The 27,138-nt window shown below is 53.3% G+C and overlaps 1 protein-coding gene and 1 pseudogene across 1 annotated transcript; one reads left to right on the top strand and one right to left on the bottom strand.

The window, feature by feature from the left end:
* The first annotated feature begins 218 nt into the window (after positions 1–218).
* Positions 219–597, top strand: LOC127676850 (ubiquitin-conjugating enzyme E2 variant 1-like; annotated as a pseudogene).
* A 4,780-nt stretch (positions 598–5,377) lies between these two features.
* Ighmbp2 (immunoglobulin mu DNA binding protein 2) lies at positions 5,378–27,134 on the bottom strand. The gene is made up of 15 exons (XM_052194300.1): positions 26,811–27,134; positions 25,647–25,816; positions 24,172–24,361; positions 23,914–24,011; positions 21,493–21,656; positions 19,097–19,297; positions 17,626–17,773; positions 15,742–15,916; positions 12,665–12,847; positions 12,326–12,444; positions 11,555–11,649; positions 10,817–10,940; positions 9,139–9,993; positions 6,370–6,539; positions 5,378–6,078 (listed from the first exon to the last, which is right to left on the bottom strand). Exons 1-15 carry the CDS (start codon positions 26,894–26,896, stop codon positions 5,875–5,877), a joined length of 2,982 nt encoding a protein of 993 aa, XP_052050260.1. The 5' UTR covers positions 26,897–27,134; the 3' UTR covers positions 5,378–5,874.
* Between the last annotated feature and the right edge of the window lie 4 nt (positions 27,135–27,138).

Raw genomic sequence — 27,138 nt, 5'->3', positions numbered from 1 at the left:
GAACAAGACCAGCCAGGTGTAGCAGCACATGCCTTTAATCCCAGCCCTCAGGAGACAGAGACAGGCAAATCTCTGAGTTTGACAAAACTAGCCTGGTCTACAAAGCTAGTTCCAAGACAGTCAGAGTGGTTACACAAAGAAACCTCTTTAAACCTTCCCCTTAAAAAAGTGGGGGGAGTGTGAAGAAGGAGTTAGCCTTTGACTAACAGTGATGCAAAATGGCAGTCACCACTGGCTCGGGAGTAAAGGTTCCTCAAAATCTCCAATGGTTGGAAGAACTAGAAGACTAGAGAGGACTAGGCTACGGCACTTCAGGTAGAAGATGACACTAGCAAGGTGGACAGGGGTGATAACTGGGCCTCCAAGAACAATTTATGAAAATTGAATATATAGCCTTAAAATAGAACGTGGGCCAAAGACCCAGAAGCATCTCGTCTGGAAGATTTGTAACACGAGTCCGTAAGAGGAGGTCAACAGGATGGAAAGGCGGGGGATGCCCACATCAGAGTGGTCCTGCAGGAACGTCGGTGCTTGATGATGTCAGAAGAGAGCATGACGCTGCCAGAGCCGCCAGAAGGACAGTGTTACACCACTTAGTCACCAAGGCTCCACCTCCCCACCCTACCCAACCCAACTTTTCATTTGCCACCGTAGTGGATTTTCTACATACATCTGTAGACCTCAAAGTACTGGGGAGGAAGCCTCACCCAGACTTCATCCTGAGACAGTTTCGATACTATATCCTTGTCCCTTTGAGATACCTAAGTTGTGCTGTGTAACATCTGTCGAGTGTAACTGCTGTCTGCCTGGTTGCACTTCTGGAATGAGGAAGCTGTGCTGAAGTCAGTTTCCTTTGGGAGAGGTAGGCACAGCTAAATGTCTGCTCACATTTGTGAGCAGACGTGTCCTACAACACCCTGCTGCTGGCACGTGGCCTGGGTCTGCCCTTGCTGTCCACCCTCCTGTCACAGCTTTGAGGTGGCCCTTAGAAAGATAGGAAGGCTTCAGTTGGTATCCATGGGACTACTGCTGGGGTTGGAGGCACTTTGGCTGCACCCCTGCTTTCTTAAGTGACACCCCATCAAAGCCATCGTCCGTAAACTCCCACCCTTGGCCAAAGCTTAGGCCTCCCTCTGAGACTGGCTACTGGTGAGGAACTTATGTCTCCCTGTCCCCCACTTTCATCAGGGTTGCTGCTCTTCCCCTTGTCCTCAACTCCCTTATTGCCAACCACCACCCAACACGTGCTGTGGCCCAAAGCCATCAGATGGGGTTGGAAGAACCTGGTCTTCCTCGCTTAGCTCTGGGACACACTCGTACACTTGCCACCAGCCATGGAAGGAAGTGCCAGGTCCTTGGTCCTGTTGCCATCAGCCCTGAGCTGTGGGCTCAGGTCTCGAGGTAAACAAGAGCAGTCAGAGGTGACTCGGACCAGCCAGAGCTCAGGATTCTTGGTTGTTAAACCTAGAGAAAGGCCATGCGGAGAGTCCTAAGTGCACAAGGTTCTGCCTTGGTTCCTTTTCCCATAATCCCTTTGCCTTTGCACACTGAAGAGGTTTGGACACGGCTCTCATGTGAGCCTGGCCACCCATCAGGTCTGGTGTGGAGCCTGACAGCTAGAACACAAGGCCCTGACTCTGTGGACTCAGGTTTCAGTGTTGATCCTCAGACCCTCAGCGGGAATGGCGGGTGGGGCAGAGCTCTGTGTCACAAAGTTTGAAAATCAGTGGGCCTGGCCTCCTGGCTCACTGCCATGTTCCTCACTCTGTCCAGGACCATTAAATGTTAAATGTGGTGCAATTTCATGTGTTGAAAAATAAAATAAGGAGCAAGACTGATGCATAATACAACCTGGGCAAACCTTGAACACAGGGTGCTAAGAAAAATATCTGAGAGGCAAGAACTATGTACTTAAAAGAAGTTTCTAGAAGAGGTCAATTGTCAAGTACAGGAAGTGGATCCATGGTTGATGAGACTGTGGGAAGACAGGAAGATTAAACACAAGCCACACAAAAGACCTCTGGGGCAGGGTTGGTAAGGGTGGGGGGGGGACAGTAGGGAGTTCTGTAGGATGTGCACTGTCAGAGGGTAAACTGTGTGATGAGGTCACTGCCCTGGGTAAAGTTTCTTGACAGTTACTCCTGGCAGCAGAGCACTGAGCTGGGCTCACATGGAGAACAGCCAAGGTAGACAGAGAAGCCGGGAAGGTGTAGAACCCAGCCTGCCTGCTCTCAGACACTAGGTGGCTTCGGGCCTGTTGTGCTCTTCAGTGAGGACTCAGTGACAGGGCCACATCCAGATCCTGTCCTGGGAAATGGCCACATCTCTGCCCGCCCATTAGAGGTCCGCTGGCCTGCTCCACATTTCCTCCACTCTGAGAAGTTTCCAGACCAAATAAGGCTGCAGCTCTTGCCAAACTCCTGGCACAGACTGAAATTCCCTGTAAGTGCCAAGCTTGTCACTTTGGCCTGGAACCTCCTGAGGCAGCTGGATGCCCAGCAGCCCACAGAGGCCAGCCCTCTGGGCAATCCTACAGAGGCACACTGGATCCCTGACCAGTCGGGGAAGCACTGTCTTGGAGCTGTGGCCACTTCAGCCCCATACACAGTGGCTTTGCCAGAGAACAGTGCTCATGCCAGCCAGAGACTGGTGAAACTGTCAACAGGTCTGGCATTACACTTTCCATCTCTAACTTCCACACCTACCCAATGAAGTGGGTCCTGTAACGTCCCATTTTACAAAGAAGAAACTGAGGTCCATGTCCAGGCAAACCTGGGGCTGTAGTATGAAGAATAAAGGGCCTTGATACCAAGGAGGCAGGGCCAGGGCCTCCAGGGACCTCCCTAAGAGACCACTCACCTAGGAGGCTGTGTCCCAGTGACCCAGAGCTCACAGGACCAGCAGGGGAGACACCTGGCTGCCTCTTCCAGTTCCTGGGCTGACCTGTCCAGCCAGGCCAGGAGACATTTTTTCAAGCAATCAGACACATTTTCCTAATGAGGGCTCTCTGGGATGAGAAACAGAAACTTTAAAGCCAGCATTTTAATGAAGCAACAGTCATGGTGGGGATCATTCACCAGGGGCCCGTGGGATGCAAAGAAACAGGACAGGCGCTGGCATGAAGACCCGTGTGCAGGGGCCCAAACCACACGTGTTCACTTCCAAGAAAGGTACGGTCATTCTTCCACCCTGCTTGGTAGATGAACAGTCTCAATGTGTGTGTGTGTGTGTGTGTGTGTTTGTGTGTGTGTTACCTGCAAAAGCCACACACTTGTGTGATGGCAATGACAGGGTTAGTACTCCACATCCTCTCAAGTCCCAGCCTGTGCAAGCCAATCTCCTCCTGGAGGGCCACACACAGGAGCTGCTCCCAGTGGCAAATGAGACCCCATCTTTCCCCAGTGGTCAGGGACTCAGGCTAGCACAACCCCCATGCCAGAATGCAGATTTGCTGTACAACAGCAGATGTGCTGCTGGGTTGGGGAAACTGCTCGGTGGGTAAACTGCCTGCTGTTGAAGTGTGAGAACCTGAGTTCAGATCCCCAGAACCCTCGTAAAAGCCAGCTGTAGCGGGGAAAGGTGCCTGCCTCCGAGTCTGACGACCTGAGTGATTCTGAGACCACACCATGGAAAGGGAGGGCTCTCTGCTGCTGGGGGGGCCTCACTCCCACATGCACACTGACCTCTGCAAGTATGCCCCCTGCCCCAACAAAAACATGTTTTAATAAGATAGACAGCTGCAGACACAACTGGATCAGCAAAGAGTCTTTGGCAGCAAGGACCAATACCCAACGTGGACTTTGTTCAGGCAAAAAAGGACTTAATTCTAAAGAATGCTGGGAAGGATGAGCTGGAGAAGTGTGGCTGGATCCAGACTCCGGGCTACTATAACCAGGTCAACCTGCAGCCTCATCCGGAGGTCTGTTTCTCCTTGGCTTCCATTTCTTCTACAGATAGGCTTCTAGGAGGTGGGCAGACGGTCACAAGCCTCCAGTGCAACAAGAGTCAGTATCTTTCCCCAAGTGTCACCATCTGCACAGGGGCAGATCTGCTCAGTCCTGCTGGATTCTGGCCCACCTGAGTCTGCCCTATTTTGCAGGGCAGAGGAGGTGCCATGTGATTCACGCAATGGCCTCCCTGAGCTTGACCCTGGGCTCCATCAGGTCTTATGTCACAGGTCTGGGGGACCAAGCAGCTTTCACTGAGCCCCACCCCCTTGTAATGACACTTATACATGGTACCATAGCCCTACTGCATCTTGGGAAGATCACAGCCAATCATACTTGTGATGCGTGTAGTACCCAGTGGTGCAGCTCCCACACTGAGTGCTGCATTGGTGCAGCCACAGCCATGTCCCCTTGTTCTGCCCAAACACTATGCAAGGGAGCAAGCAAGGATGGTGACTGTGGGAGCGGGAGAGGAAGGAGATGTCACATGACTTTTTCTCGGAGATGGACCTCAGCAGAGCGGTCACCACAGACCAGAGGAAGTCTGTCCAAGTCTAATTGGGTGAACGGGTGAGCACTGGGGCTAGCTTTAGGAGCATGGGCTGTACTGCCTAGAAGTCCCTGGGCCTGGGAGACTCAACAGCAGCTATACCATCAGGAAGTCCCCTTAGGGGGTGTCTGGGCAGTTGCATTATTAAAAGTACCCCCACCAGCCATCTGTTTGTCTCTTAAACAACCACAAGAGGGCAGGGGCCCTTGGAGACTTTTGGCAGGGGATTGTTAAGGAACCCAGTGTCCTGATGTCTTGTGCACATTACAGCTGCTCTGATTCAGGTCTCCGTTGTCATGTCCAACCTGCAGGACACAGCCACACAGCAGAGGGCAAGGACGATCCTGCTCTGGCAACAGCAGAGGTCAAGGTGTGCAGTCACTTGGAGGGGACAGCAGTTTGGGGGGACTGTAGCATGAAGCATGAACAGGCTCCCAGAAGGGAACCCTCAGGTCCAGGCCAGCGAAGCTGTGCTTCCTGTTGCCTGGATAAAAATGATCCCTAGGGAGAGCAGGCAGGGCCCCTCATGGAGCTTGGCTCCGCTGGCAAACGTCCCTCGTGGCCAGGCTTGGGGTTCCCAGCGTCTCCCTGTAGCCTGGGCTGACTGTCCAATTCTGTGGTATCAATCTTCCCAATCTAAAGCTCTATCCTTGTTGCTAAGAAAGTTAGCTGAGAGGGGTCCTCTCCTGCCCACGGATCATGACCTCTCCCCAGCAAAAGCTTTGCCTGTCCATGCTGCCAGGCTGTGTTACACATGGCATCACAATTGGATGCCCTGGGGAGGGGCAGCCACTGCCCAGTCACGGCACGTGCAAGGTGACATCTGAGCCAGAAGTAAGGTATGCTCACCTGACCCAGCAAGCATCCACTATATGCACACTTGAATTTGCAGATAATTTATATTATTTTACAACAAGAGCCTGCGGCTAAAATGCATTTGTCAAAGTTCCCATGAGCAACTGGTACAGAATGCTGGAGAGGATGCAGTCTCTGTGAGGGTGAGCGGTGTGGTACCCTGGAAGGACTCCTTCCCACCAGTCACCAAGCGACAGAGGCCAGGCAATCACAGGCTAGGAGCCTTCTGACCCTGAAGCAGCCATTCCCGCAACCCTACACCACACAATCAGTGCCTACTGTGTCGCTGCAGAAGACAGGATGAAGGTGGCCCTGGCTAGCTGGCCATGCAAGGCACTCACAGCAGTAATGGGGCCTGGCCGGTCAAGGCAGTTACTCTGATGGGAACTAGGCATGTCAGCTTGCAAACAGCACCCTTGCCATGGGAAGACCAGGGACACTAGGTCAAGAGAGAAACGGCCAGTGTAGGACTGTGTCCCCACCTGCTGACTCTGTCCCACACAGCCCTCCGAGGGTGTGACCTCACGTCCCCCTCTCCTTCTCCTTCCTCTTGCTTGTCCTCTGGCTGCTGAGCTCGCCCAGTCTCTTGTCCAGCCTCCGCTGCAGCTGGGCCCTCTTGGCCGGGTCCAGGGCCCTGTCCTTGGTCCCGCTGCCTGCGTAGAGCACTCCTTCCCGGCTAATCCTCTGTCGGGCGTGGGCACGAGCCTTTTCACCACAGCCATGGATCTGAAAGAATACAAGGCTCAGGGTGAGCTGTGGCAAGGGAGGCTGCAGCCTGCCGAGTTGCCTCAGAGGGATCACCTAAAGCTGGTGCAAGCCCACGGACCCGCCCTCCTGCCCTCCCCAGGTCTATTTTTCACAGCTGCCCAGGGAGGGGCATGCAGGTGGACAGACCTCCTCTACCCTGAGTAGATTCCCACTGCTGTGGCTGTCTCCCAGCAAAGGTGTACTGTAGTTCCTTGAGTCTAAGAGTTCACATCAGATCACAATGACCACATCCTCCAGAGGAGCCCTCACCTCCGGCAGATGGTGGCTGAGGCAGTAGCGGCGGCTACAGTGCATACAGAACTGGCCCAGAGTGGTGGTGCTGGCCGAGCACTTGGAGAAGCTGCAGGTGTTGTCAGCCTTCACCACAGCCGACACTAGGGCATCGAAGTCCTCCTCACAGGGCAGAGCCATGGCTGGACCTGGGGAGGAGGGAGGTAGTGCTAAGGCCAGACACTGCAGACAGTGGATGCCCTACCTGCGTCCCGGTGGGATTCACCATCAGCCCAGGATGCCGGCTCCTCACTAAGCTGATAGCCCGCCCGCCCCACTGTCCAACCCAAAGACCAGCCCCAAAGGAGGAGAACGGGGTGCAGAGGACCTCTAAAAGCTACTCTTTCATCTAGAAAAACCTTTGGGGGTGGGGGGCTCCCTGTGACACCAACTGCAGAAACAGAACTCAGGCCAGATAACAGAACCACCAGGGCCAGAAGCTGCCCAACTCAGGCCCTAGCAGAAGCCCTCAGGCTCTCATCCAGGGGCAGGAAGTGCTCCAGTGAAGTGTCTTACTTAGACTGTGGGTGTTCAGAGATCATGAAAAGTTCAGCAACCATAAAAGGCTCCAACACATACACAAGCAAAGTGTGTGTGCCGCACGGCCCTGCTGAGGCCTCTGAGATGAAACAACACACACGTGCTCAGCGCTGCCCCGTGTCACTCCTCAAGCTGCGGCCTCTGAGATCCAGCCACCGCATCACCAGCCGGGTGTTTCAGCTCCTGTGTCTCTGTCCTCACAGACACCAACAGTGGGATGCTGCCAGCGCGCCTCAGGATTTATCATTTCACACGACTTTGGACCGTGTGCATTAGACAAGCATCTAGCCAATTGATTGCAAATTGGTTCTCATTTTAAATAAATAGTAAAATTTTATGTATGTTGAGGAACTTCTAAAACAAATTTTTGACTTATTAGTATATATTTGACTTACATTACCAGACATCTACACGCTCAGAGTCAGGAAAAACTTCCTTAGGTGAAGGCAGGGGATTGGTCACCAGGTGAGGGCCCTGGCCTCCAAGCCCGAGACCTGAGGACGATTTGTGCAATGAAGAAAAACAACTCCCGCCATGTGTGCTGTGGCACGTGCAGCCACACATCCACAATAAATAAATGTAAAAATGTTTCAACAGTGGTGGACTGAGTGAGTGTCAGTGTTTAAGGAACCTCGTTTGTGCCACAGAGAATGCTCAGTACAGAGAAGCAGCAACACACAGTACAGCTCCAAAATGCACACGTGAGCAAACATGGCGGGGGGGTGGGGGGGAGAAGCAGAGAGAACCGGGAGGAGCTGCACGGGCACCGCATAGGCAGGCCCCGGTCTGTCCACCACGGTTCCATATACCTCCTTACACACTGGCAGGTGCTGCAGCATCTGAATACACTAGGGTCAGGTGGTCACTGACTGACCTGACTTTGCAAGGTCTCCTAGAAGCCCCCACACACCTGTGTGCATCTGCAGCCGCTGTCTCTATTGGCTCTCTGTGTCCAGTGATCTCTCCTTCACATGCTAGCGCCCCCCATCCCCCCACCCCTGTGATCTCTCCCTCCCTGGTTTCCTCCCCACTACAGCTATGTAGGATGGAAACTGAAGCCACCCAGTCACTGGCTCCTGCCACATCCTAAGTAGAACCAAGGGGCTCAGAGGGCCGTGGGGAATGGCAGCACTCTCAGTGCGCATGCTCAGGAACTAAGGACGAGCAAGGCAGGGTGGTCAGAGCAGAAGGAGCGTGATGGTGCCTAACCAACCCTCCTATGTTCAGCTCATCCCTTCAGCCAGCCAGCAGTCTATGGCTGGGGCCCTGAAGAGCACTGGCCAAGCAGAGCCTGTCACAGATATGGTTACCTGGCCTCTCAGCTGCTGGGCAGGGCACTGACAGAGTCTGAGCCTTTGCAGAACAGGGGAGATCCTGGGGACTCTGAAAGATGGTAGCCTGAGGCGATCCCAGAACTCCAGGAGTAGGAGGGGCTCCCAGACCACCTAGGCCTTGTGGCAGATTAGCCACGGCACAAACACAGTGCTTTTCCATCTGAGGCAGGGGTCACCCCCATTCAGAATTCCTCCTGTGTCTGGTGGGAGGGTAACACTGTGTCAACTTGCTCTCCAGCACACAGCCTGGCTACAGGAACCATCCCACGAGTGCCATGGCATGCCTGTAGTAGTGCCACACCCCCGAGAGCTGGCTCTGGAGCTGAGAATGGTGTTCTAAGGTCTGGCTCACGGGAACGAGATACCCCAAAGGGAGCTGACCTATGGTCCTGCTGGCAAGGCCTATTGGACTGTTGCGAGCACCCATCCTGTGCCCAGCAGGTCTGTCCTTACTGTGCCAGCTCAGGCGCGGGCTCACCCGGGAATACGAGCGCAGTGCAGGCTGAACGCAGAGCATGCAGTCCGCCTTGGCCCTGACACAGGGCAGAATGGTGTGCTTAGCAGGCCTACAACCCTGAGCGCCTGGGCCTGGGCCTGATCAGAACTCTCGTGCTCTATAGGCCCTAACTGCCTCCCTTCCCCACAGGAAAAGCACTAGTAAACGTGCCAGGCCTTGTCTAAGCCTGCCCCTGCAGGGCTCTGGGACAAGAGAGTGACTTCCTGTAACCACCCCAGGAAGGCCAGGCCAGGGAGACAAGAGTTATGAGAAAAGCAAATCCACGAGGCCAAGGGATTCTAACTGCATCCTGAGGTGGCAGGTGGCAGGGGACAGGAACCACACAGCACCAGGTGCTTGCTAGAGATGTGCCTTTACCTTTTGGTTCTTTTTTCTTTTTCTTCTGAGGAGCCTTCTGTGGCCTCGAACCCACGCCTGGCTGACCCTTGGCTGTCTGGGCCTGGCAGTCTTGCTGCCGCTGCAGCCTCTCCAGATGCAGTGCCTTCAGATCCAGCTGTGTGGAGTCATGTGGCTGCCCGATAGGCTGTTCTCCCGGTGGCTCAGGCTCAGCCTGTGCGGGGCTCGGCGGTGAGGGAGGCTGTGGGGCTACACAGCCAGAAGCAGAAGCAGCAGGGCTCCTCCTGCTCACTGTGATTCGCCGTGCCTTCCCCTCTCCGGTGCTGTCGTGCCTCAGGCCGAACTCCTCAGCTAGCTGGTGGACTCGCAGCCTGTCATGGGAGCTCAGGGATGTGGGAAACTCCAACTGGGCCTCCGTGCTGGCCACAAACTCCTCAATCATAGCCCTGAAGTGCTCTGTCCGGTCTGTGCCTCCAGTTCTGTCAGAGCCATTTGCACTGGAGCTGTGCTGGGACTGGACTTGAGAGTCTGGGGGCTTCTCGCCTGGCTTCCTGCGCCCGTGTCCAGGGGCTGTCCTGGCCTCCTGGCTACTCTCCTGACCACTGGCAGGCTTCCTGACAGAGGTGCCCGGGCACTTGGGTTTGGGGACACGGCTGTGGCCCCGGGAGCCCTCATGGGTGTAGTTCTCAGGGACAATGTCGTCCAGGTACTCAAAGGCTGTGCGTACCTCCCCATGCTCTGTGAAATAATCCACCAGGGTCTTCAAAAAGGCATGATTATTGACAGTGTGGGAATCACAGATTACTGCCACATGCCGCCGGGCACGGGTGACAGCAACATTGATCCGCCTGTCCTCAGCCAGAAAACCAACTTCACCTGAAGAAAAGCCAGAGGTGAGAGAGGCAGAGACCCACAGCAGGGAACAAAATGCCTGTTCAGGGACAGTCAGGACTGGTCACATCATCAGAGCCATGGTAGCCTGCAGCTGCCCCCTTTACGCCCCTGCGCGCACTGCCTGAGTGTGGGCCACATCGCCTCTGAGGCTCACCCACTGCTGACCAATGCAGTTCCACAGTCAGTGTTACCCAGCATGCTCAGCATCCTCCCCACACCTGGACTCGGGAGCAGCTGCTATGCACACAGTACGGAGCTCTGCCAGAGCCATTTTTTCCTTATTTATCTCCAGCCTGCTTCCAAGGCCACTCAGCAAGGCCGCTGACTAGTGCCTGGATGCAGTTTTCTTGCTGTGTGGCAAGGCATGGGCAACACAAAAATCATGTCTCAAAGCTAAAAGACAGGCATGGGGTGGTGCTGTTCCTCTGCCTGGACAGGGTGACTAAGTCACTTGGAGCCCACCATGTCCCAGCCTTCATCCCTGTCACCTGCTCCCTGGCCAGACTAGTCTATTCTCTCTCTCTCTTTTTTATTTTGTTTGTTTTTTCGAGACAGGGTTTCTCTGTATAGCCCTGGCTGTCCTGGAACTCACTCTGTAGACCAGGCTGGCCTCGAACTCAGAATCCGCCTGCCTCTGCCTCCCAAGTGCTGGGATTAAAGGCTTGTGCCACCACTGCCAGGCTTTTTTTTTTTTTTTTTTAATTTATTTTTATTTTTTGGACAGTCTATTCTCTTTGCTGAAATCATGCCCTCCCTTCCCTGACATTCCCAGGCCAAGCCCAAGGCTCAAACGGGGGCTACATACCTTTCCTATTGGACCTGACAAAGGTCAGGATCACAGCCTCCTTCTCTCGGCCTTGGAAGCCATCAACAGACTTAATCTCCAGCTCAGGGTGCTTGTTGGAGAGGCTCTGTCTGAGGAGATCCACCTGAAACAGAAAGCAGGGCGGAGATGTCATCACCCAGCCAGGGGATGCAGGATCCGTCACGCCTGGGAGCCCTGCCCTGTAGAAATGGCCACTGGGTACCTTTCAGTGACTACAACAGCAGCAAGCTGCCCTGAGCGTCCAGGGAGGACACGTGGACAGAGCAGTGTAAGCTGAGCGGGGACGTCACACACTAGGGACAGGGTGCACTACGGCATCTCCTCCCCTCTGGCAGCCTCCTGTGATGCTGGTGACCAGAATGGGGTGACACTGCCTGAGGACCTTGAACTGTGCAGGCAGCAAGCTTCTCCTACCAAACCAGAGGGTGGGGGAAGGGACACAACCTGGGCCTGGCTGATCTGTCATCATGGCCTCTATGCCATCCGGGAATGCTGGCCTGAAACAAGGACACAGTGGGGACCAGGCTGAGGTCAGCCCAGTAGCAATGTGAAACACAGAACTACAGATGGTCTCGTGCAGGTGTCTTCTGGGCCCTAGACCTGGTCACAATGAGGCCACTGTAGCCTGGACTTCGTAGCCAACAAACTTCCCTGCCTTTTCAGCCTCGAGCAGGCTGAGTCCATGACACAGAGACACAAAAGGGGGGCCCCTCACACCTGAAGGTTGTAGGGCGCGATGACGGCAATGTCACCTGCCTGGACCCCAGCATCCACCAGAGCCTGGACGTGCAAAGTGACGAGGCGCACTTCGCCTGGGGAGGAGAGAGGGCAGTGTTCAGTGAGGGCCATACTGCACAGCCGTCACCGAGCTGTGGGAAACACTTCTGCTTGTTTGTTATGAGCACGTCTCACGCTGGGCCAAGGGCAGGGAGCATCCTGGGAGGTAACCAGCTGGCAGGGTCACCAGGATGGCAGATAACGCCATAGGACCTGGGCACTGCTGCCTTAGAGAGATTCTCAACCTAAGATGAACCAGCAGCTGGGTTGGTGTTCAGAGGAATACGGAAAGCCCCCAGTCCAGGAGCCCAGGCCATGGATGCTGCCCTGGCCCTCGAAGTCCAGCCCCACGCCCAGTTCACCAGGAGCTTAATCCTCATCTCTGCCACCCAGTGCCTCCCTCAGAGGGTCTGGAGTGACGTGTCTACTTTATTTTCAAATGTATTTTTATGTATCTGTACATGTGTGTTTCTGTGAGTGTAGCCATGTATGCTTAGATACCTGAGGAGACCAGAAAGAGGCCATTGGCTATCTTGGAGCTAGAGTTACAGGCAATTGTGAGCTGTCCAATTAGAGGGTGCTGGGGCTAACTCTGGGTCCTCTAAAAGAGGACCAATGCTCTTAACTGCTGAGGCACCACTTCCAGCCCATGGAGTGACATGTTATAAAAATCAGTCTGAAAGGACCAGGGAATCCTGGCTTGCAACTCACCCGGGTTTCCCTTGGACTGGCTGTCCTCCTCCTCCAGCTCCAGTAGCCCACAGCCAGCTGTGTCTATGAGCAGCAGGGGGACATTTGTCGCTTCTGTGTCAGCCACACCTGGGAGGTCCCTGGCATAGGGGTGGGTAGTATGTAAGACTGACTTCCTTCACAAAAATACCAGTCCTTCCCATCAAAAACACAGAGGGGCTGCCAGATGGGTCCAGCTCCCAGGAAGGCCCAGAGCCTCTGCCACCCCAAACCCTTAAGAGGACACAGTGGACCAACTGGGGATGGAGCCAAGCTAGACAGAAAGATCAGGGGAAGCAGGAGGCTAGGTCACTCACTCACTTCAGGAGGTGCCCTGCCACAGAGGGGTGGGCTGTGAGCTGCCCGCGGTACATGGCCTCCGAGGCCCAGCGCGAGATGGCCTGGTGCATCCGGTACTGCACCGCCAGCATCCTTACCACAGCAGCACCGTGTTTCTCTGCCAGGCGCTCCATCAGGCTGCGGGACAGCCCGGCCAGTGCTGCCCTGTGCCCGAAAGGGAAAACAAACGAGTGCTAAGTCCAGATGTGACACCACAGAGGAGGGAAATGGTCCTCAGTCTAAGAGGGCCTAGCACTTCCCTGGCTTTCCCTAGGACGAGAGGGAAAGCTGGGCTGAGCTGCAGTGTGCAACCCAAACCACCAGAACCTAAGGACACACCCGTGCCCTAGAGCAACAGGCTTGGCAGCAGGCAAAGGTAGGAGGGAGATTGGCTCCAAGGAGACACTTTGCTGCCTAGAAGACGGGAGAAGAAACATGAGCCACCATCTGCAGCGGCCTCGAAAGGCAGGGAATCTGACACAGATCCTCCCTGAAGCCTTCAGACCAGGCAGCTCCTTTCAGAACCAAGGCCCCAGCACTGTAAGCCACCACCCTGCACTGCTTCTAAGACAGAAACATGTTTCATGGGCACTGGGAAGGATGCCTGGACCCAGGACTCAGGAGCTCATGAATTCAATGGCACCTTCAGCTCCACAGTGAGTGCAAGGCCAGCCTGAGTTACTTGAGACCCTGTCTCAAAATAAACAAATCAAATCCAAATGTGTCCCAGTGGGTAGCAGCCGCCATTACAGCTGGCCGACTCAGCTGAGACCATCGCAGGCCCACACTGTCCAGGAGTGGATGCACTCCTTCTCCACAGCTCAACATTTCCGCCTGATCCAGAGGAGAGTGAGACCCGAGGGCTTAAGCACAGTCCGAGGCTACCCACCCATGGAACCGTTGGCACAGCACCTCTCCCCTCGCTGAAATGTCCACGACCATGAGAAGCGCCCCCATCCCATCTCAGAGTGCCCCTGAGAATTTATGAGGTCCTTCAAGTTGAGAATCAGCCGATTCTTTCTAAGTACTTGTTTTACTTTAGTGTGCAGGGCTCTGCCTGTACTTATGTTGCTTCTGTATCCCACATGTGCCTATGGAGGCCAGAAGAGGGTGTTGGGTCCTCTGGGCCTGGAGTGCTGGGAAGCAAATCTGGGTCCTCTGGACGAGCAGCCCGTGCTCTTTAACTGCTGAGCCCTGGGATTCAACTGATTCTTTAGGACCATTGTCACCAAAGTAACTAAGGCCAAAGACAGAGCATACCATGCCTATCACACCCCTACAAACGGGACACACATAGTCCGTCTTTTTACAGGCACAGCCCACAGTCCACCCACAGCTCCCTAGAGGATAGAGCCATCTGCTGTCCTACTTAGAGAAACATTCCCTTGCAGAAGTCACCAGGCACACACCATGAGCCTCCGTACTCCTGCCCAGAGGCCTGCTCTTCCCATCAGGACTTTCCTGCTACCCATAATCCTCTACTCTCCCACCTCAAAGACCTCCCTCCCACCAAGTCTGATTCTGAGGGACTGCTAGAAGCACCTTTTTCTTCAATAACCTCAGCATCCCACCTCCAAGGCCACCACTCCCTCTGGGAGGGTCCACACAACACCTTTCCTAGCAATTCTCTTACTACCAGATACTTTGAACACATAAAGAAAAGACACAATTTCATATTTAGCAGAAACTAGATCAAAGCCTCCTCAGCTGCAGGGAGGCCACAAGCAAGGCCGAGGACCCTGGCTGCTGGAGGCGTCTGTTCAGGGTGACGTATGTGTCAGACCTTGTACACAGGCCCACAGTGGGCTCCCTACATGGGAAGACAAGCAGATGGACAGATAACCACATGACACTGTTCAGGCGGAGAGAAACCCCGTGAACCTCAAATAGGGTCAGAGGGTACCATCTGAGCAGAGTGTGCGCAGAAACCCCCTAAGGGGCCATCAGAAGGAAGGGAGGGTTACCCAGGCCCAGGGGGCAGTGGTTCAGACACAGGGAACTGTTGAGGTTGGTCTGTTGCTATGGATTGTAATGTCAACACTGGTCCCCAAGCTCTGGCTACCCACGGGGACAAGGAACTCCTCCCATACATCAAGTGATGCTATGTGACCGTGCTCCTTAATTTAAAACTATTGGTTGAATAAAGATGCCTATAGCCTATAGTTAGGCAGAAGAAAGGTAGATGGAGTTTCAGTTCTTGGGCTTGGGGTCTGAAGCAGGACCATGAGGGGAAGAGAGAGAAGGAAGAGAGAGGAGACGCCATAGGGTAAGGAATGGTGAGGGCTGGCCGGCTGGAGGTAAGAATGGCCCAGGGGAACATGGTCAGTCAGATCTCATGGTTATTGACTGAGAAGTAGACAAAATAGCACAGAGCTGGACTATCTGCCCAGCTCTAGTGCCGGTAAGGCTTATTATAAATATAAAAGGTTTGTGTCTTTTATCTGGGAGCTGCATGGTCTAAGGTTGGGTAGAAACCCCAAGGGTATTAAACACACATTACAACAGAGAACAGCGACGCAGGGGCACACTGAGACTGAGGAGGCCGGCGTGGCCAGGCAGTGAGCGGAGGAGTGTGGAGGTGGACGTGTGCGGAGGTGGACGTGTGCTAGGTGGACGTGTGCGGAGGTGGACGTGTGTGGAGGTGGACGTGTGCAGAGGTGGACATGTGCTAGGTGGACGTGTGCGGAGGTGGACGAGTGCGGAGGTGGACGTGTGCGGAGGTGGAGGTGGATGTGTGAGGAGGTGGACGTGTGCGGAGGTGGATGTGTGCGAAGGTGGACGTGTGCAGAGGTGGATGTGTGCGGAGGTGGACGTGTGCGGAGGTGGATGTGTGAGGAGGTGGATGTGTGCGGAGGTGGATGTGAAGAGCAGCCAGCAGACAGGCTCAGCCCGGCCCCACCACACGTCCTGTCGAAGGGCTAACAGCCACAGTGCGGAGCCCACGCAGGCTGGGAGCACGGAGAAGAGATGCAGCTGTGAGCCATGTGACAAAGGCTGTCTCTGTGGGACAGTAGAGAGCGCAGGGACAAGCCAGCAGAGCAGGCAGGCCAGGGTCTTACTTGTGAGAGACCGTGGTGGGGGGCAGCTGTTTGTGGTCTCCAGCTAGGATGCACTTCGGGGCCTTCAGCAGGGGGATCCAGCAGCTGGCTTCTAGGGCCTGGGCGCACTCGTCCACCACCACCACATCAAAGTAGTCTTCCGGCAGCAGCTTCAGAGGGCCGTCAGGAGATGCACCTGGTAGGAAAGGAAACCAAGCTGGCTCACTCATTTTTGCTTCAAAACTTAAGTCTTATACTAAATCTACAATATAGAGGTCGTGGGGAAGGCTCAGTGGATAAAGGAGCTTGCCACCATGGCTAATGACCTGAGTTCAAGCCCTAGGCCCGCATGCTGGAAGAAGAGAACTGTCTTCTACAAGCCGCCCTCTGACCTCTACGCATGTCCATCAACATGAAGTGAATAAAACAATCTCCTATTTGGGATTTCAACTAAAATTTATAAGGGAGATGAAAAAACCAAGTCCTAGCAGACGTTAAAGTGGACAAGCACACAGGCATAAGAGGAGGTCTGGGGGTGCACATCTGTGACCCCAGCGCTCAGGAGGTACAGGCAGGACGGTAAGGAATTCGGGGCCATCTTCTGTTACAAACAAGTTCGAGGTAGCCTGAAGCCACATGAGACCCAGTCCCAGAAAAATGTCAAAAAACTAGGGACTGGAAAGATGGCTCAGCAGTACTGCTCTTGCAGGGGACCTGAGTTCAATTCCCAGTACCCATGGAAGGTGACTCACAGCCACCCATAACTCCAGCTCCAGGGGATCTGATGTGTTCGACTATCATAGGCACCTGCACGCATGTGCATATATGTGTAATTAAAATGAGTCTTTAAAAAAATTTAAAAGGCAAAAAGCAAACAAATCCCAAAACAAATGAGACCACTTCACCATGATGGCGACAGAACCTAACCTAACACTCACAGAGATTCAAAGTAAGAGCTGGGTCCTAAGACAGCACACGATTGTACACTTGCCACTCCAGATCTCCAATATTGTCACTGTCACAGAGCATGTGGTGACTGAGCATGCAGAACAGGCACCCAGCACCCTGACTGGACAGACGGTCACAACACTCCCATGGAATACACACAGAACATTCTGGAAGACTAGAGAAGCAAGTCTCACTAGACCAGTCAAGTCAAGGCATCACGTGGAACTGTAAATGATCCACATGGAGCCAAACTGTAAGCCACATCAGAAAGGCAGCACAGGAATCCCCAGTTATTTGGAAAGCACAAAACACTGCTATGTAATTGAGTCAAAACAGAAACCAAGCCTTCACAACATCCCCTCTCCCCAGCCACAAGAGCAAATTAGCATTCTGAAATGAATGAAAACCAAGACATAAAACTTAAGAGACGCCACAAGAAGAGCTAAATGCCCGTGTGAGAAAAGAAAGGGAGGGTGTGATGGCACACACTTACAATCCCAGCATTCAACAGACTGAGGCAGGAGGATCACTTGGAATCTGGGGTCAGTCTGAGCTACATAGTAAGTTCCAGGCCAGGCCAGGTTACAGAGTGAGCCTTTTCAAAATAAGTCAGGAAGAAGAGTGGAAAAGATGGCAGAAGGAACAGAGTTCAACTCCCCAGAGCCCATGTAAAAAGCAGGGAGGGGCTGCACAGGTGCCCAGAACCAAGCACTGTCGGGGCAGAGCAGAACTCCTGATGTCTTCCTCTGGCCTCTGCATGGGCACACATACCCGTGCACACATACACACACACACATTCTCTTTCACTCACTCACACACACATACACAAAACAACAACAATAATTAATTGACATTGATTTTGTAGTTACAAGACTCCCTACAAAGTGAGTCCCAGGAAGACAGCAGCCGCTACAGACTCCAGGCCAAGGCTGTCCCGGCAGGAGGCTACACTCTTACCTGTGTTGGTGGCCAGGACCACATCTGCCGCCGTGAGGCTCTGAACTATGGCTGCCTCTTCCCTCTCCTTCAGTTCCTTCCTTAGCAGCTTAATTTCATTTTGAAAATTACTTTTCTCCCTCTTATCCTGGGTCTTTTTGTTCTTGCCCTAGGAGAAAAATCTATAATTACTCCAACCAGACTCTGCACTCCTTTCCAGTACGCTGCTCTCAGGCAGTCAGCGAGGCAGCTCAGCGTGGTCCTGAGCTGGCACTAAACAGCAGAACCATTGCGAAGGAAGCACACAGCTACCTAAGTGCCTCACACCCCACCTGCCAGAGGCTGGAAGGGACAGTCACTATAGCTGTGACCATGAGCAACAGATAGCTGGTGTTCGTGACAAGAAAGTACCAGCTAGGACTTGGGTGGAAACTTCAAGAGCCTGAGCTTGTGGGCAGCTCATGTGGGCGGAGCGATGTGGTGCGCTGTCTGGGCCCCAAGCAGCACGCTTAGCCGTGTCCCCCTCCGTGCACACCATCACCCCAGATTGACACCTAGATCTGCATCACGCAGCTCCATTCTCCCTAAGAGCTGGTGGACTCCCGTCCCTGGCATCCTCTCTGCTGCCATCATTTCACGGTGCTGAGGGCACACGGGAGCACCCGGAGGGGCAGAGGAATTGCCGACGGGGGAGCACAGTCCAGCTCCGGAAAGCAGGGGAGGATCGGGCAGCTATGTGAACCACAGATCCGGTTTATAAGCACCGCCCTCTGGAACTGAGCCACTCTGCATGGAGCCACTGCACCTTGCACTGCAAGGCCAGGTGTCCTGGTACAGGAGGTAAAATGGGCAACAATTCTAGAAGGGACTAGGACTTTTCTGAGTACTTTTCATCTTGCCAGGTCCAGGCAGCCCATCTGCAGTGCTGGGGAGGCACTGAGGAAATGATTGCTTCTGCTGGTTTTCCTTCCAGCTCTGGAGAGAAAAGCTAGGGGTATGCACACACCGCACACCTTCTGCCCTGGGCCACCTGAGCCCAGGACACACGTTCTTCAGGAGGCTCCCTCACCTGCTCCGCACTTCTGAAGCACCTACTAAATGCCCAGTGCAACTCTCCATTCGTGGCAAGCAGTCCAAACTAAAGAGCAGTCCAGTGTGTCCCAGGAAGCCTAGGCTGGTCTTGACCTCACTATGCAACTCAGGATGACCTTGAACTTCTGTTCCTCCAGCCTCTACCTCGCAAGTACAAGCATGACAGGCCTGAGCTGCCATGCTCAATTTTATGTGGTGTTAGGATTGAACCCAGGGCCTTGTGCAGGCTAGGAAGCCATGATACCTGAGCCACGCCCACAGCCCTGGATTAGAAGGGACTAAGCAAACAAACAGAGGCAGAAGGTAGGCAGGAAGAACCTGGGACGAACAGAACATGCGCTGCTTAAAGACTACAGCTCAGACAAGCTCATGCCAGGGACCCCGGCTCCATGATACCTACAAAGACCTGGTCAATGTCCCTTCTGATGTCAGCAACAATCTGAGCGTTGTCACTGCGTGCCAGCACTGCATCCAGTGAGTGCTGCTGAACGGACTCCAGGAGGCGGGCAGGGTGACCCAGGCGCAGAATCCTCTTCTTGCACAGAGCCAGACGCTCCACCAGGTTGTCCACAGCGATGTTGGAGGGAGCACAGCACAGAACCTGGAGAAGCACATAGTGAGGCTTCTAGCAACTTCTTTCCTAATTAAAACCACATTAAACCAGACAATAACCCTTAAAGGACAGATAATGCACATTGTAAGGTGACAGAGCAAACATACGGTGCCAATGGTGCATGGCATTCAACCCAGGCCACATCCCAGAAACCAGAACCCAGAGATCCGCAGCCCATGCATCCCCCAGACACTGAATGCTTCCAGCTGCCCTTGATGGCACAGAAGATGCCAAAGGCCACTAGTGCAATGGCTCACACCCGTGACTCTAGTGTTCCGGAGGCCGAGGCAGCAAGGTCAGTATGGGTTCAAAGCCAGCCTGGCTACACAGTGAGGACAGGGAGGTAACAAGGAGGAGGCAGGGGAAGGAAGCGGGGGAAAGGAGGGAGAGAAAAAGGGAGAGGAGAAGAGAAAGATGGAGAAAGAGAGAGAAGGGCAGATGAGAATAGAAGAGAGGGAGAGGAGGAAGAGGGAGAGGGAAGAGAGAGAGGAGAGGTTGAAGGTAGACTCAAGTGGAGGGACACCAGAGAAGCCAGGGAGATTTCGCTCCCTGATTTTGGTCATTATTAACCCATTTCCTTTTCCCAGCTCCTGTCTCCCAGGGTTTTGGTTAAGTGGCCAGCACAGCCCGAGTTCTCGGCTTTGGCAAGCTTTCACCAGGCAAGAGACCAAGCGTCCTCCCCAGCAGCGGGCGCTTTGGGGGCGGAGCCTATACTTGCAGCTAGCCAATGGTGTGGGTTCTCCCACTCCCAAGTTTTGGAGTTGGCAATCTATGAAACACATCTCACTAGTAACTTCTGGATTCTATACCTTATCTACCTGTCTTCCTTGCACAGTGCAAGCAATGTTGCATTGTATTTTGAAATTGTAGCCAGTCTATGAAAAGTATGGAGACCCATCCTGCGAGGTCAAGAGAAACCTGTTGGCTTTCTAACCTAATGGCTTCTGACTGGGACTTGAGAGCGAGTGCTCTTGGGCATTTTAGAAACCTCAGTATCATGATTTAGGCTCAGACATCTCATCCCGAGGTGAGGAAATGCGTCCAAGAAAGGAGCACCCCCACACGGCTAACTCCAGCATTCTAGAGTCAGCTCCCTGTGCACAAGCACAGCTCGGGTGCCCTCCCCTGTTCTATGCACTGGAGGCTGCCATGGGCAAGCTGGCCATGTGTTTCTCTCCTCAGCTCCAACAAATTAAATAAACCCTTTTTGCTTTAAAAAAAAAAAAATCCAGCATGTAATCAGGGCCCCGGCATTGCCTACAGCACCGACCATCTTGTCTGACAAGACAAGGGGGCTCTCTCTGATGGGCTCCATCTTGCTTTTGTATCTGCAGAGTGCAGTCCCCAACACCCAACTCCTGCCCCATGTGTTCTGTCTCTGTGACGCCGACACACCAGCCTCCCTGCACACTGACTTGGAGGCACCAGTGAAAACCATCCCATCAGCTCCCATCAAGAAGCCGACCTCGCCAGCTTTTCCTGCCAGTTCCAAACTTCTACAAAGGCACTCTGGTGGAAACCCTCACGGACACAGACTGGGGCAGGTCTCCCTGCAGCTCTGAGGAGAGGTGGCTCTCCCAATAATCCTCAGGCTCATGCAGTCGCTGCTGCATAACCAGGCACAGCTCTGTTTCCTGGTTACCTTGTCTACACGATGAGTCCACGGGTCCCCAGCACTCAGGTCACTGTGGAACGCATGGAGGATCAGGGTGCCCCACACTGATAAGGGTGAACGGTAGCATGCAATGGCGCTTCATGCCTCATAGAGGCAGGAGGGCACGCATGGCACAAGTGTATCTTGTGGTTTAACTGTACATCTGATTAACTGTAGTCCCACCATCTGCCTTGACCTGCTTCAGGCTTTTCAAAGGTCAACTCCACACACCACTGTGAACCAAGACTCCGAGCAAGAATATAGGCAGCATGCAGACTGAGGGAGCCTGGCCACACAGGCTGAGCGAGCTTCAGGGCTCCCGCGCCTGCGCGTGCATCCAGACAGCTGCTCCTGGTTTGTGAGGCTAAGGGAGACTGCAGGGTACAGCAGCTCAGTGCGCAACCTGCAAACGTCCTGTGCCAGTCCTGTCACAAAATACACATGCTGGACTGTGAGGGGACCTTACGAGTGAGGAGCATGACAGGCCTGGCGCTACAGGGCTGAGAAGGAGGGAGGACCCTCTGCCCACCTTTAAGCCTTGCTTCACAGCTTGAAGGATAATTTCCACGACAGTTGTAGTTTTCCCAGTGCCAGGAGGCCCGTGGATGATGGCAAGTTCTTTCTGGGCCAGCGCAAAAGACACAGCTTCTTTCTGGGAAGGGTCCAGGGTCGTGTTGTAGAAAGTGAGCGGGGCTGTGGGAGAAGCGCCATTGTCAGCAAGCAGGAATAAGAAATGCACAGAATAGGCTGGACCCCAGGCTAAGGTGTACAGCACAGAGATGCTGTTTTACCATTCTTAGACAGGATCTCACTATACAACCTTGGCTGGTCTGGAGTTCACTTTGTAGACCCATCTGCCTCTGCCTCTGCCTCCCAAGATCTGGGATTAAAGGTGTGCTTGTATCTTTTTTGTTTGTCTAAAACAAAGTCTCATATAGCCTAGGCTAGCTTCAAACTCTCTAAGTAGCTGAAGACAACCTGATTCTTCTGATCTCCTGCCTCCACAGCACTGGGATTAGAGGCTCCACCACCACACCTGGGTTAGTGGTACTCGGGATCGAACCCAGTGCTTCATTCGTGCTGAGCCAACACTCTAACAGATGAGCTATCGAGCCAAGTCCTAAGTTTCAAAACAAGAGTTTTGAAACAGAGTCCAGGAACAGGAAGCAATACCCAGCCTGCTGTTCAGTTCCCCTCTTAAAAAAAAAAATCTGTTGTGGGCACATACATGCGTGCGTGCGTGCATGCGTGCGTGTGAGACATCTGAGACAAGGTCTGTTCACTACTCTGCAGGCCAAGTCAGCTGGCCTCTGAGCTTCCAGGAATTCTATCTCTGCCTCCCATATGATGTGGGGGTGCTAAAATTAGATCCAGGAAGACTACTTGGGTTGTGGGGATCTGAACTCAGGTTTCCACACTTACACACCAGGCGCTTTACCCACTGAGGCGCCCCAGCCCTAATGATCTCTTCTGTTCGGCTCCGTCCCAGTGTCCACCCAGAGACACCCAACAAAACATGAGTGCACCAAGCTCTTAGGAAAAGGGTGCTGACCTGGATTTGTGAGGCAGCGAGCCTGCAAACATCGTAAGAGATGATGAGGGGCAAAGCATGGGCCATCAAATCTCAAAATTCTGGTATATTCCACAGCACACACCATGATAACTAGATAAGAGCTACAATCAGGACACACCAGCCCTTAAAGATAGATAATATATCTCTGAGGCGAGTAAGGTGACACACGTCCATACTCCTAGTACTCGGGAGTTCAAGGTCATTCCTGGCCGTGTAGACTCAGACTAAGACCTATCTTTAAAAACAAAGTAAGAGCACAACTTCAAAAGTGTGGAGTGGTGTGGAGCTGAGGAGATGGCTCCGTGAGTGAAGTGCTTGTCACACAAACAGGAAAACCCCATCTGGGTGTCCATCCTCACATAACAGCTGGGCCCAGGGAAGTGCGTCTATAGTCCCCGGGACTCACTGGCCGGGCAGCCTAGCTTGTCAGTGAGAGACCCTGCCTCAAAACTGAGCTGGAGTCTGGAGATGGCTCCGTGGGTAAAGCTGCTTGTAGCTGCTATCTAGTTATCATGGTGTGTGCTGTGGAATGTACCAGAACCTTGAGGTTTGATGGCCCATGCTTTGTCCCTCATCATCTCTTCAGCTGTTTGCAGCCTCCCCTGATCCTGACAATCTAGTTCAATCTCCAGAACCCATGTAAAGGAGGAAGGAGAGAACCAGCTCACAGAATTGTCTCTGATCTTTGCATGCACACAACACACATGGGATCAGTAAACAGATAAAAGACAGAGTGGAGAGGGTCTGAGGGAGACACCTGATATCAACCTCTAGCCCATAACCACAAGTACACAGTGTGTATCCACACTCACACAAACATGTACACACACACACACACACACACACACACACACACACAGAGTGGTGGTATACACTCATAGCCCCAGCACTTGGGAGACGGAGGCAGGGGGATCAGAAGTCAAAGGCCAGCCTCAACTATAAGGGAAGTTCTGCAATGAGAACTTCTTCAGAGAGTCCAGAGAATATGGCCTAGAGCCTAGAGGCACATCTGAAGATGTCGAGAGATTTCAAACTTAACGCAAACTCCTGCTAAAACAGACCAAGGTAACAATGTCCTGCATCATTTCAGGTAGGAAAATGTTAAAGCTGGAGAGACCTCTGAGTAGTTAAGAGTGTGCACTGTTCTGGCAGAGGACCCATGACTGCTATGCTGGGCAGTTCATAACCGCCTCCAACTCCAGCTCCAGATGATCCAATGACCCCCTCCTGATATACCTCGAGCAATGCAATGTTCTCTCTCTCTCTCTCTCTCTCTCTCTCTCTCTCTCTCTCAAACACACACACACACACACACACACACACACACACACACACATACACACACACACACTACCTGAGGAAATTAAAAATCCTCACCTGTTTCCCTAGTGGGACTGGGGGTGGAGCCACCCAACAGGACATCTATGAGTGCAGATGCCGGCCCGGAGTGGCACTTCTTCAGTGTCATCAGTGCTCTGTGAGGAACCAGAGCCAAAATGAGGAGCTCTTTGGGAGAACAGTTCAGGGACACCATCACCTGAGAGCACCCCGAATCTCCTTAGCAGACAGGCCACTCCCTCCCTCAACACAAGTAAGGGTGCCCATGAGTCCCATCCAAGGAAAAAGAGCACTCACTTTTTCAGGCGTTTGTAGGTGACATCGTTGGCAAGCTTCAGCAGTCTGTAGGTATTCTCTCTGTCCAAGTTCAACTGGAAATCATGGGACTCATCAAAGGCCACTGTGACTGACTTTTGGGTAATGTGGGTCAGGACCCCAGTGGCCAGTTGGCTGTTTTCATTAGTATCATACAGACCCACAATATCACCTGCAAAAACCAAAACCAGCTAACTATTATGGTATGTGATCATTTCCGGTATATTTCAGATTATGCATCTATTTATTTTATCTGAGTGTTATGGTGCATGTGTGTGGGTCAGAAGACACCTTGTGGCAGTTGGATCCCTCCTCCCACCATGTGGATCCTGGGTACTGAATTCAGGTTGTCAACCAAGCTTGGTGACAAGCACCCTTTCTCCCTGAAGCTAACTCATGTGTAGTGTGAACTTCACCTGTGCCTTGTATTTAGATAAACAAAAGGATACGACAGGAGCACGCCTGGGGCAGAAGCTGAGCTGTGTGTCCGGCTCCCCACACCCCACTCATCTCAAGGTTGCTCCTGAGGCTTGAGACTGTCCTTTAGACTGACAATAGCCACGTCCCTTGATTTGGTCAACAGCAGTGTCCACACCTCACCAGTTCAGCTGCTGTTCCACACTGAGGCCCCGTTCCTGTGACCACCCACCCCCCATCATTCTCCTATGGCAGTCACTTCACACAGGTTCAGAGAGGACGCTGTGCGTGCTCGCTCCATCCTGTCCCTCAGTCCTGACAGTGGCAGGCACTCCTGCTCCCATCCACCAAGGGCGCAGACTGAATGTAGCTCCTTTAACGAGATCAAGACATCAGGTTCTTGGTCTGACACCGACCAGCAGGTTCGCTCTTCCCACTCCTCTCATCTGACCTCCAAACCCTGCAGGGAAACTGAAAACTGTTGGGACAAGAGGCTAAGAAGTGCAGTGCAATGGCCCAAGTGCTTGCTCGGCATGCCAGAGGCCTCGGGTTCTACCCCGGGCACTGCAAAGAGAAAGCTGCCAAACCGGGCAACCAAAAAGCAGTACATTAACAGTCGAATGTGGCAGTACATACCTGCAATCTCAGAACTCAATAGGCAGAGACAGAAAGCTAACTGCAATGTCTAGGGCAGCCTGGTCTACACAGAAAGGTTCAGATGGACCAGGGCTATACAGTTAGTCACATTCCTGTCTCCAAAAACCAACAAAGAGCCCAGTATGCTGGTGTAGATCTATAATCCCAGCACCTGGGAGGTAGTGGCAGGGAGATTACGAGGTCAAGGCTCCAAGTCATCGTCTGCTACACAGGAAATTTCTGACCCTGTCTCAAAGCAACAACGAAACCAGCTATGCTGATGGTGGAATTTGTAAGTAGAAGGTTTTCACTGCAGTACCTCAGACTGTCTGCGTCAGTCCTCCAGCCCTTGGGAGAACACGACCCCCAGCAATGGGCACTACCAGCCCACACTGAACACCTACCAGAGGTGAAGCTATTGCTGGGAAACACCATCGCAGGTCCAAATTTCCTGGGCTCCAAGGTGACCAGCCGCTGTCCATACAGCCCGGTGCGCTGACTGGATACCTGGAGCTTCAGCAAACACACCCCTCGGCTCTGAAGCTCTTTCAGAGAACTGTGCTCCTGCCAGGTCCTAGAAGACAGCAAGGGTAGCAGCTTCACTGTGTGTGCCTTCTCAAGCAGGAAAGGACTTCTGCTTAAGTATGCCCCAGAGGAACTCTGGATCCGTTCCACTCCAACCCTACCTCTCCCACAGCTCCCAGGACAGCTAACATGCTCCAGGTCAGCCAACAGAGTCTTATCATGTCTCTTTGTCTTCTGTCAGTCTTTTGGGGCCCTCTCATTTATACCTGACTCCCTCTCTGTTCCTTACCACCAACACCCTAACTGTGGTTCAAGGTCCTAGTTTGTCTTGAAACAGATCACTTCACTGTCACAGCAACCACACAGTGTGGGAATCACAGACAAAGTGTGGGAAAGCCTAGTACATAATTCCATAGAGCAGCAAAAACTCTCACTCATCATGACTGACGGACTCTCAAGCCAACCAATGGTCGCATCTGTAATTGCCAGACTGGCTCCACTGGTTACCCAGGGCCAGTTACCTCACCAGCCTTTGTCTATCCTTAGGGAAATGCATTACAGGAACTGCACTGTGGGATATAGACGTGGTGGCTCCGTCTGTTGCAGGCCTACAGATATTCTCCTCAAACAAGATGGCTCTTCAGGAATGCTCGGGCATCATACATGACATAGGTTTCATCAACTTTCCTCTAGGAAGCTGTTCTCAAGCACACACCCCTCCCTGTTCCCGAGGACAACTTGCCCCACTCTCCCATCTAATCCTGTGAAGTCTCTTTTCTTTTTTTCTCTTTTTTTTCCAGGGGGTGGGGGTGGGGTCACTACAGGATCTCCTGTAGCCCGGGTTGACTTCAAATTGGCTATGTAGCCAAAGATGACCTTGAACTCCCGATCCTTTTGCCTCGACGCCCCGAAGTGACGCTGCTTTGCAGTCTTCTCCTAGGGCCGACTCCGTGAGCTGCCCAGTGACCCAGCCAACACAAGACTGGTTCCAGGCGGTGACTAAGGAGAGCTACAGAGGGCCTGCGATCCGCGGCCAAACCTACCTGCGCTCCTCCACCTCGGCGTCCCGCTCTAGCTCCAGCAGCTGTAGCTGCTGGGCCACGAAACTCTCCACGGTGGACGAAGCCATCTGCTCCGCGGTGCAGACCCTGACTGATGCTTCCTGCTCGGCCAGTTAGTCCTATGGGACCCGTGTTCCTGTCGGACCTTGTTCCCCACCGGACCAAAGTCCTTCAAAGAACCTGCGCTCCCAGCCAGGGTAAGGATTCCCGACCGGCGCGTTTCCTGTGCACCCTGCCAAGCCAGAGATTGCTGTAGGATCCTTGTTTCCTTCCTTCACATGTTCCCTACTGGGCTTGTGCGTTGACGCAC

This window comes from Apodemus sylvaticus, chromosome 1, assembly GCF_947179515.1.
Source record: "Apodemus sylvaticus chromosome 1, mApoSyl1.1, whole genome shotgun sequence".
NCBI lineage: Eukaryota > Metazoa > Chordata > Mammalia > Rodentia > Muridae > Apodemus > Apodemus sylvaticus.
Note: the sequence above shows the minus strand (reverse complement) of the source record. Positions and strands in the feature narration are given on the sequence as shown.

Bases quoted from the DNA above. Each gene is read 5' to 3' on its own strand.
- Ighmbp2 (XM_052194300.1), bottom strand. From the start codon at position 26,896: ATGGCTTCGTCCACCGTGGAGAGTTTCGTGGCCCAGCAGCTACAGCTG. The intron at 24,362-25,646 runs GTAGGTGTTCAG...TGGTTTTTGCAG, and splicing joins CAGCAATAGCTTCACCTCTG to GTGATATTGTGGGTCTGTAT. The intron at 6,079-6,369 runs GTGAGGGCTCCT...GTATTCTTTCAG, and splicing joins TCAGCCACCATCTGCCGGAG to ATCCATGGCTGTGGTGAAAA.